Source organism: Nicotiana tabacum, chromosome 23 (assembly GCF_000715075.1).
Source record: "Nicotiana tabacum cultivar K326 chromosome 23, ASM71507v2, whole genome shotgun sequence".
Lineage (NCBI taxonomy): Eukaryota > Viridiplantae > Streptophyta > Magnoliopsida > Solanales > Solanaceae > Nicotiana > Nicotiana tabacum.
In genome coordinates this window covers 72,806,419-72,817,308 of record NC_134102.1, presented here as the reverse complement: position 1 = coordinate 72,817,308, position 10,890 = coordinate 72,806,419, and the positions used below count along the sequence as shown (strand labels likewise).

The window sequence follows — 10,890 nt, the reverse complement described above, 5'->3', positions numbered from 1 at the left end:
CCGATCGGGTCGTGATCGGACACCATGCCGCACACATGGTGATGATTGTGCTGGAAATTTGTAATGATAGTAATTGTGGTTGATGTCTCTAATGAGATGACCTAGCCAATCAGGTCGTGATCGGACTCCGTACTAAATTTACGGTGGTATTGATATTGACAGAAATTGTGGTTGATGTCTCTAATGAGATAGCCTAGCCGATCGGGTCGTGATCAGACTCCGTACTAAATTTACGGTGGTATTGGTATTGATAGTAATTGTGGTTGATTCTCTAATGAGGTAGCCTAGCCGATCGGGTCGTGATCGGACTCCGTGCTAAAAGTACGGTGGCATTGGTATTGTGAACACTGGTATTGCGGACAATGGTATATCGATACTAAAAATCTCCCAATGTGAGATATGGAAATTAATTTGAACACTGTCTTGATCCTAAATTGAGGTTTGATGTTGATTAAGGCTTTCATTGATATTATGATAATCTTGTTTGTATTAATTATCATTCTATTGAGAGGGTGTTTAGTTATACATACTAGTACTATTCGACAGTACTAACGTCCCTTTTTTTCTGGGGTGCTGCATCTTTCAATGGATGCAGGTGGTTCCACAGCAGGAGATATTATTCAGTGATAGCAGTGCACCTTCTTCCCAGCTGACTTGGTGAGCCCCACTTCATTCCGGGGTCATTAATCTTTTATACTTGTGTATTCTGTTTGAGGTATAACCGGGGCCTTGTTATCAGCATTATCATTGTACTCTTCTTTATCTATAGAGGCTTCGTAGACATAGTGTGGGTTGTGTATTGGTGCTGGGGAAAGACAAACTATGTTATGTGGTGGTGTATTACTTGTCCATTTGAGACTTTAAAATTGATGAAACTATTGAAAATGAATTGGTGTTGTAAACATGAACACATTTTCATCTAATTAATGAAAATATGTATTATCTCTATTCGTGGATGAGTTTGGGTAGAATGAAATCTAACAGGCTTGCTCGGTCGGGTTCACTCGGTTGAGCGCCGGTCGCGCTCCTCTGTTTTGGGGCGCGACAGTAAGTGCAAAGAAACTTTGAAAATTCAGGACATCTTTTATATAACCATCTGCTAATGTTTACTTGCTCAAATAAAAACAATCTAAATGAATCCAATTTATAGCAAAAACTTAAAAGACTAGATAAACATAAGTGGATATATCTATTATTCTCTATGCTTCCTTGAAAATGGATAGACTGCCGGAGAATATATACAAGATATTCTATTATGACCAATTCTTCTGCAACGACCACATTTGAATGTTATTTTTGATGATTCGGTAGCTGAAATATGCCTTTTCTTCTGCCTTCTACCTGGCGGGACTTTGAAATCTGGAGGTTTAATAATTTGTGAATTAGCACTCTCTGGTACAATCCAAGAATCCGTATGTCCTACAGGATGTATTTGTCTTTCATATGTTTTTAGCCAAGATTTCTTTAAGTACCAGTCCGAGCAGAAATTGGACTTCTTGATGTTTCTCTTCTCGATAGCTGCAATTGTATGTATACATGGTAATTCATCAAATTGAAACTGAAAACAATCACATGTTCTTTTGTTTAAGTCCACCACGAAAGTAATTCCTTCTTCCTTAACTCTAGAACGCCATGAATCAACAGGGAAGACCTTCAAAGTTGAAAAACTATAAGTTAGAACATTATGTTAAATTATCATTAAAATAATAAGCTAAAGTTAGAACATAATACTTACATTTAAAGTAAAATCGAAATCTATCTTTTTCTTCAATTCCTCTTCTACCCAACAAGAAACGTCATAAAAAGTTCCTTCTGCTTTATTTCTTCTTTCATAAAACCAACGTTGTAGCTTCACTTGGATGAAATCCATCATTCTTAATATAGGCAGCTCCCTTGCTTCTAATAGTACAAAATTCATTGACTCAACTATGTTTGTTGTGAGCATGTCATATCTTCATCGTGGACTACAAGAACGTACCCACCTTTTCGGTGGTTCTTCCATCAAGTAGTCAAAAGTCTTCTTATCAACTTTTGCTATATCTGACATGTATAGATCAAATTCTTTGCGCTTGTATACTCTTGCAGCACTTTGAAAAAGTTTTATGACCTCACTTTTCACTTTCCTTCGCTTTAGGTTCTGCTCCAAATGATAGATACAAATCCCATGGTGGCTTTCAGGATATACCTTTGCAATGTCATGTGCAATAGATTGATGCCTGTCCGATAAAAAAAATTAATTTGTCACGGCTCCCAATTGCATTGCGAAGCTCACTAAAGTACCACTCATATGAATTATTATTTTCAGATTCTGCAATTCTAAAGGCTAGTGGGAATATTTGATTATTTGCATCCTTTGAAACTGAAATCATTAAAACACCACGATATTTTGACTTTAAAAAGGTTGCATCAACAACAATCACTGGTCTACAATGATTCCAACCAGCTATTGATGATCCATATGCATAAAACATATAATGAAACCTGAAAATATAATTTAACAGAAGGTTAAAAATACAGGACACCAAATCTTTAACATTTACACTGCACACATCAAAGCTAAGGACAACTTGTCCTTAAGATTTTCAATGTACACATCAAATTTAAGGACACCATATCCTTAAATTTTACAATGCACACATCAAAGTTAAGGACACCATGTCCTTAACATTTTCACTACACACATCAAAGTTAAGGATACCATGTCCTTCATATTTTCACTTCACACATCAAAGTTAAGGACACCATGTCCTTAACTTTTACAATGCACACATCAAAGTTAAGGACACCATGTCCTTAAGTTTTTCACTACACACATCCAAGTTAAGAACACCATGTCCTTAACTTTTTTACTGCACACATCCAAGTTAAGGACACCATGTCCTTAACTTTTATAATGCACACATCCAAGTTAAGGACACCATGTTCTTAACTTTTACAATGCACACATCCAAGTTAAGGACACCATGTCCTTAACTTTTACAATGCACACATCCAAGTTAAGGACAACTTGTCCTTAACTTTTACAATGCACACATCAAAGTTAAGGACACCATGTCCTTAACTTTTACAATGCACACATCCAAGTTAAGGACACCATGTCCTTAACTTTTTCACTAGACACATCAAAGTTAAGGACACCATGTCCTTAACTTTTTCAGTGCACACATCCAAGTTAAGGGCACTATGTCCTTAACATTTTTACTGCATACATCCAAGTTAAGGACAACATGTCCTTAACTTTTACAATGCACATATCAAAGTTAAGGACACCATGTCCTTAGCTTTTTCACTGCACACATCGAAGTTAAAGACACCATGTCCTTAACATTTTTACTGCACACATCCAAGTTAAGGACACCATGTCCTAAACTTTATAAAATAGACTAATAAACTCTTTTTGATTCTTTACCTATTATTTTTGTCTATCTTTATGTTAGTGTATGTTCTCGGGATTTTTACTTTTCATCATATACAAGTATGAAGACAATAATTCATAATTCTCTTCAGGAGTTCCTCTTATTAAAGTTGAAGCACGTTGAATAGCACGCCACGCCTTGTGATAACCAATGTCTAGTCCATGCAATTTTTGCATTTCTACCATGACAAAGGCTTGTGTAACTTCAAACCTTGGGTCTCGAAGATTATCGATAATGTAACCACTAATCAACTTTGAAGTTGCATGCCTTTGATCAGCTTTCATAGTGTTAATTGAGCATTCATAATTTTTCTCAATCTTTACTATTTTGAATAGTATTGAATCTTTAATTCTGAAAGCACGCACACACCACCCGCACCTATCATCATTGTATTTCAATGAATATCTTGTTGAGCTTGATCTAACAACCTTGAATTAAAAATGTCCTTTAATTGCTATATTCGAAAAATAGTTAATTATACTCTTCTTTTTGTCAAATATTGATCCCACTTTTATTTCATCCAATGAAGCATTTTCTCTTAATATCGTAGTTGGGGATTCTTTTTATTTCAAATTTGAGCTTCGTCTAGTTAGTTGAGTAAAGGTTTTTTCAACAACTTCTTCTATTACAGGTGCACTCTCTAAGACTTGAATACCCAAAGCTTGTTCATTGTCAATCTCTATAATGCTTTGTCCTTCCACTTGAATAGAATCAAATGTTTGAAGCACCTCTTCAGTTATTGGTTGAGCTTCAACCACATCTATTTCCATTATCTGTTGGCATTTGTATTGATTGTCTTGTTGAGTTTCTGTATTGACATGTTCAAATGTGCTTGTAGAACCAAAAACTCTTTCCGAAAAATCAACAATGAAACGACAACCCTTGAAGAGTGAATGACTTTTTAGTAACTCTATACATGTGTGAAGATCTAAATCTTTGGATATAAGCATTCCCTTGCTTGTTCCCAGATTGATATCAAACCATATCATTGCTTCAACTTGTCTCTATCCAATTCAATAACTTCAAAGACCTGGTTAATGAAATCTTCAAATCGAATTGCCTCAGGTACTAGAACAAACTTTGTTTGATGATCAAGATACTTATAGTCTGCAGTCCATCTACAATTAAAAGCAACTATAATACATATTGTATCCATCCTGTAAGTCAAGAAAATGGGAAATTTAGGACATATTTATACAACAATCATAAAGTTAAGGACACGATGTCCTAAACTTTATCAATACAAGTTGCAAAACACAGGACACTATGTCCTTAATATTTAGAACAACAGTCATGAAGTTAAGAACATCATGTCCTAAACTTTATCAATACAAGTTGCAAATACATGACACTATGTCCTTAATATTTACACAGTAGTCATGAAGTTAAGGACATCATGTCCTAAACTTTATCAGTACAAGTTGCAACAACAGGACACTATGTCCTTAATTTTTACACGGTAGTCATGAAGTTAAGGACATCATGTCCTAAACTTTATCAGTACAAGTTGCAAAAACAGGACACTATGTCCTTAACTTTGATGTATGCAGTCAAAATGTTAAAGACATGGTGTCCTTAACTTGGATGTGTGCATTGTTAAAGTTAAGGACATGGTGTCCTTAACTTTGATGTGTGCATTTTAAAAGTTAAGGACAAAGTATCCTTAATTTTGATGTGTGCAGTGAAAATGTTAAGGACATGGTGTCCTTAACTTTGATGTGTGTAGTGAAAATGTTAAGGATATGGTGTCCTTAACTTGGATGTGTGCAGTGAAAAATTTACGGACATGGTGTCCTTAACTTTGTTGTGTGCATAGTAAAGGTTAAGGACATGCTGTCCTTAACTTTGATGTGTGCAGTGAAAATGTTAAGGACATGGTGTCCTTAAATTTATCAATACAATTTGCAAATACAGGACACTATGTCCTTAATATTTAGAACAACAGTCATGAAGTTAAGGACATCATGTCCTTAACTTCATCAATACAATTTGCAAATACATGACACTATGTCCTTAATATTTAGAACAACAGTTATGAAGTTAAGAACATCGTGTCCTTAACTTTATTAATACAATTTGCAAATACAGGACACCATGTCCTTAATATTTAGAATAACAGTCATGAAGTTAAGGACATCATGTCCTAAACTTTATCAATACAAGTTGCAAATACAGGACACTATGTCCTTAATATTTAGAACAACAATCATGAAGTTAAGGACATCGTGTCCTTAACTTTATCAACACAATTTGCAAATACAGGACACTATGTCCTTAATATTTAGAACAACAGTCATAAAGTTAAGGACATCGTGTCCTTAACTTTATCAATACAATTTGCAAATACAGGACACTATGTCCTTAATATTTAGAACAACAGTCATGAAGTTAAGGACATCGTGTCCTTAACTTTATCAATACAATTTGCAAATACAGGACACTATGTCCTTAATATTTAGAACAACAGTCATGAAGTTAAGGACATCGTGTCCTTAACTTTATCAATACAATTTGCAAATACAGGACACTATGTCCTTAATATTTAGAACAACAGTCATGAAGTTAAGGACATCGTGTCCTTAACTTTATCAATACAATTTGTAAATACAGGACACTTTGTCCTTAATATTTTTTAGAACAACAGTCATGAAGTTAAGGACATCGTTTCCTTAACTTTATCAATACAATTTGCAAATACAGGACACTGTGTCCTTAATATTTAGAATAACAATCATGAAGTTAAGGACATCGTGTCCTTAACTTTATCAATACAATTTGCAAATACAGGACACTATGTCCTTAATATTTAGAACAACAGTCATGAAGTTAAGGACATCGTGTCCTTAACTTTATCTATACAATTTGCAAATACAGGACACTATGTCCTTAATATTTAGAACAACAGTCATGAAGTTAAGGACATCGTGTCCTTAACTTTATCAATACAATTTGCAAATACAGGACACTATGTCCTTAATATTTAGAACAACAATCATGAAGTTAAGGACATCGTGTCCTTAACTTTATCAATACAATTTGCAAATACAGGACACTATGTCCTTAATATTTAGAACAACAGTCATGAAGTTAAGGACATCGTGTCCTTAACTTTATCAATACAATTTGCAAATACAGGACACTATGTCCTTAATATTTAGAACAACAGTCATGAAGTTAAGGACATCGTGTCCTTAACTTTATCAATACAATTTGCAAATACAGGACACTGTGTCCTTAATATTTAGAATAACAATCATGAAGTTAAGGACATTGTGTCCTTAACTTTATCAATACAATTTGCAAATACAGGACACTATGTCCTTAATATTTAGAACAACAGTCATGAAGTTAAGGACATCGTGTCCTTAACTTTATCTATACAATTTGTAAATACAGGACACTTTGTCCTTAATATTTTTTAGAACAACAGTCATGTTAAGGATACCAAATCTTTAACATTATGTCCTCAATATTTACAGAACAATCACAGAGTTAAGGTCGCGATGTCCTTAACGTTATCACTATAGAAAATAAAAAAAAAAACAAATTCCTAGCATCTTATTCTTCAGTAACGAAATAAAAATCCACACAAACACACAAAAGCATATAGAGATATCTGAAAGTTTAGAATTTACTGTAATTTTATGGTGAATTTTGGACGAGAAAGTTTGAATTCTGAACTTAGAGTGGAAGTTTGAAATCGGAAGAGAAGCTTCTGCAATTTTGGATGATCACAATAATTCTCTGTACATAAGTTTGAGCTGCTGCTGATCGTAAATAAGGAGCGTAGGTATCAGCGAAATCCTATATAGCAGTAGGGTATTTTCGTCCGGGCGGGTAAACGGTTATTAAAGTAGTGGCTAAAGACTAAATACATTTAAAACAATGGCTTAAAAGTAAATACATGTGTTATTACTTGCTATCTGTGCACATTTCCCTATAGCTGTCAATTGTTTTTTATTTGGTAAAACTTTCATGGGCCATCTTATTTGGTTGCCTCTTTTTAAGTTGTACCCGCTTTATTTTTGCTTTTGCATACGTACCTACTAGTTTACAATAGGCCAGAGTAGGAGGGCAGGTGGGTAGGGGTCGCCCTAGAGGTGGAGGCCAGTCAGGTGGCGCTCTGGCTAGATTCCATGCCTTTCTAGCCAGACCAGAGGCAGTAGCCTCTGATACCGTGATCACATGTATTATTTCTGTCTGGCGTAGAGATGCTTCAGTATTATTTGATCTAGGATCTACCTATTCCTATGTCTCTTCTCTATTTTCTCCTTATTTAGATGTATCTCATGAGTCCTTGGGTTCCTGTATATGTGTGTCCACATCAGTGGGTGATTTTGTTATTGTGGATCGGGTTTACCGATCCTGTGTAGTGACTTCCTACATGTATGAGACCAGAGCGGATCTTCTATTGCTCGATATGATTGACTTCGAAGTTATCCTGGGCATGGACCGATTGTCTCTGTACCATACCATTCTCGATTGCCATGCCAAGATTGTTACCTTGGCGATGCCAGAGTTGTGTAGGTTGGAGTGGAGAGGTTCATCTATTAGTACATCTAGTCGTGTTATTTCTTTCTTGAAATCTCAGCATATGGTCGAGAAAGGTTGTTTATCTTATCTGCCTTTGCTCGAGATATTTCCGTGGAGACTCCCATGATAGATTCAGTGCCCGTGGCGCGGGATTTTTCCAATGTATTTCCTGCTGATTTACCAGGCATACCACTGGATCGTAATATCGATTTTGAACCTGTCTCTATTTTTCCTTATCGTATGGATCCATAGGAGTTGAGAGAGTTGAAGGAGAAGATTCAGGAACTGCTCGAGAAAGGATTCATTAGGACGAGTGTATCGCCTTGGGGTGCACTGGTATTATTTGTGAAGAGGAATGATGGGAGTATGTAGATGTGCATTGATGACCACCGGCTGAATCAGGTCGCCATCAAGAATAAGAATCTGTTGTCATGCATTGATAATTTGTTTGATCAACTTCAAAGTGCTAGAGTGTTCTCGAAGATCGACTTGAGATCTGGGTATCATCAGCTGAGGATTCGTGCTTCGAATATTTCGAAGACGGCTTTTCGGACTAGATATGGGCACTACTAGTTTCTACTGATGTCCTTCGGTTTGACTAATGCTCTGGAAGAATTTATGGATTTGATGAATCGGGTTTTCGGTTCATATCTTGACTCATTTGTCATTGTCTTCATTGATGACATATTGATCTACTCGCGTAGCATGGATGAGCACGAGCAACATTTGAGGATAGTGCTTAAGACTTTGAGGGAACAAAAAGTATATGCTAAGTTCTTCAAGTGTGAGTTCTTGTTATATTTTGTGGCTTTCTTGGGGAATGTTGTGTCAAGTGAGGGTATTAGGGTGGATACCAGGAAGATCGAGGCAGTCCAGAGCTAACCTCATTATAACGACCCGGCCGGTCGTTTCAGGAGTTATAGCCCCGTTTCTCCCATTTTTGTTTCCTTTATGCTCTTAAGCTATATTATGATATACCGGGATAGTTGGTTCGGGCCCGGAGTGGTTTCGGAGTGGAATGAGACACTTAATCTCTTATTTAGAACCTTAAGTTGGAAAAGTCAACCGGATATTGACCTATGTGTAAACGATCTCGGATTTGAATTCTGATGGTTCTATTAGCTCCGTTAGGTTATTTTGGACTTAGGAGTACGTTCGGAATGTGATTTGGAAGTCCGTGGTAGAATTAGGCTTGAATTGGCGAAATTGAAAATTTGGCGATTTTTGGTCGGCAGTGAAAAATTTGATATTGGGGTCGGAATGGAATTCCGAAAGTTGGAATGGGTTTGTAGCATCATTTGTGATGTGTGTGCAAAATATGAGGTCATTCGGACGTGGTTTTGTTGGTTTCGGCATCGGTTGCCGAATTTGGAAATTTAGAAATTCTTAGGCTTGAATCTGGGCTAATTTGGTGATTTGATGTTGTTTTGAGTGATTCGAAGGTTCGACTAAGTTTGTATGTTGATATATGACTTGTTGGTATTTTTGATTGAGGTCCCGAGAGCCTCGTGGTGATTCCGGGTGGTTAACGGATTTGTCGAAGTTGGAAAATGCAGCTGAAGCTGCTGCTACTGCTATTTTTGCACATGCGGAAGGAGGAGTCGCAAGTGCGAGGTCACTGGTGCGCAAGGGGAGTCCGCAGATGCGGAAAGGAGGGCGCTGGGTAGGCTTCACATAAGCGGAAGGAAATGCGCAGGTGCGCTACCGCAAGCGCGGGAATTTGAAGCGCAGATGCGGAAAATGTGAGGCCAAGGATGGAGCACAGGCGTGAAGGATTTGGACGCACCTGAGAGCTTGCAGGTGCGAGATCTGGGCGCAGGTGCAGAGGCTGAGAGTTTAAGTGATTCTCGTAGGTGTGAGGATTTTTGACCGCAGGTGCGGTCCCGCAGGCGCGTGGAATAGGCCGTAGGAGCGAAAATCTGGGCAGAATGTATAGATAGCACTTCGCGAATTTTGGTTCATTTCCACCATTTTCAAGTCGGATTTTGGAGCTTTGGAGTGATTTTCGAAAGGTGATTCAAGGGCTATCAGTGAGGTAAGTTGCTTGAGCCCTAATACTTGTATACATGGTGATTTTTCATTGTTTAATCATTGTAATTAGTGAAAATAAGGGGTTAGGGCTTGGAATTTTTAAGAGTTTAATTTAAGGATTTGAAGGATCAACGATGTCGGATTTTGATGAATTTGGTATGGTTAGACTCGTGAGTAAATGAGCTTTCTAGTTTTGTAAATTTTGTCAGATTTCGAGACGTGGGCCCCGGGGGCCGGGTTTGAGCCAATTTCGGGTTTTGGTCTAATTTGATAGTTTTCTCGTGGAATTCATTCCATTAGCATATATTGATGGTGTTGTACTGATTGTAAATAGATTTGGAGCATTTGGAGGCCGAGTACAGAGACAAGAGCATTGCGGGGTAGAGATTTGACTAGTTTGAGGTAAGTAACGATTGTAAATCTAGTCTTGAGGGTATGAAACCCCGAATTTTGTATCATTTTACTATTTTGAGGTGACGCATATGCTAGGTGACAGGCGTGTGGGCGTGCACCATTGGAGATTTGTGACTTGGTCCGTCCCGTAGCTACTGTAAAGTTGCATATTTTGTTGAAACTATATGATACTTATATGTTTTAGAAAGAGTTTCTGTAAACTGGGCTGAATGCCATGTTTGGGCCTTGTGCCTGTGCTGTTTGGACCCTTAGGGGCCATTTCTTACTATCTTCTCATTGTTTTCAATTGAAAATCTATACTTAGTCATGGTTATACTTGTTTACTGCATAACTCAGTTTTATGACTCTATTTTGATGCATATAAATGTTGTTTTGGGCTGAATGCCCTGTTTTTACTGAAATGCCCGAGTGGCTTGAGAGGTTTATGACTGAGTGAGGCCGAGGGCTTGATTTGTGAGGATATTTATGGGATCGGGCTGCACGCTGCATCATGTTG

At 37.2% G+C, this 10,890-nt stretch overlaps 1 protein-coding gene across 1 annotated transcript; it reads right to left on the bottom strand.

Moving 5' to 3' along the window:
- Nucleotides 1-1,192: 1,192 nt before the first annotated feature.
- Nucleotides 1,193-3,700, bottom strand: LOC142177216 (uncharacterized). The gene is made up of 5 exons (XM_075245685.1): nucleotides 3,460-3,700; nucleotides 2,281-2,359; nucleotides 1,983-2,216; nucleotides 1,843-1,899; nucleotides 1,193-1,667 (listed from the first exon to the last, which is right to left on the bottom strand). Exons 1-5 carry the CDS (start codon nucleotides 3,698-3,700, stop codon nucleotides 1,193-1,195), a joined length of 1,086 nt encoding a protein of 361 aa, XP_075101786.1.
- Between the last annotated feature and the right edge of the window lie 7,190 nt (nucleotides 3,701-10,890).

Excerpts from the sequence above, each read along its gene's own strand:
- LOC142177216 (XM_075245685.1), bottom strand. The coding sequence starts at position 3,700 with ATGAAAGCTGATCAAAGGCATGCAACTTCAAAGTTGATTAGTGGTTAC. Across the intron at positions 2,217-2,280 it reads AATAATAATTCATATGAGTG|GCATCAATCTATTGCACATG; the intron begins GTACTTTAGTGA and ends TTTATCGGACAG. Across the intron at positions 1,900-1,982 it reads ATGGAAGAACCACCGAAAAG|AAGCAAGGGAGCTGCCTATA; the intron begins GTGGGTACGTTC and ends TTGTACTATTAG.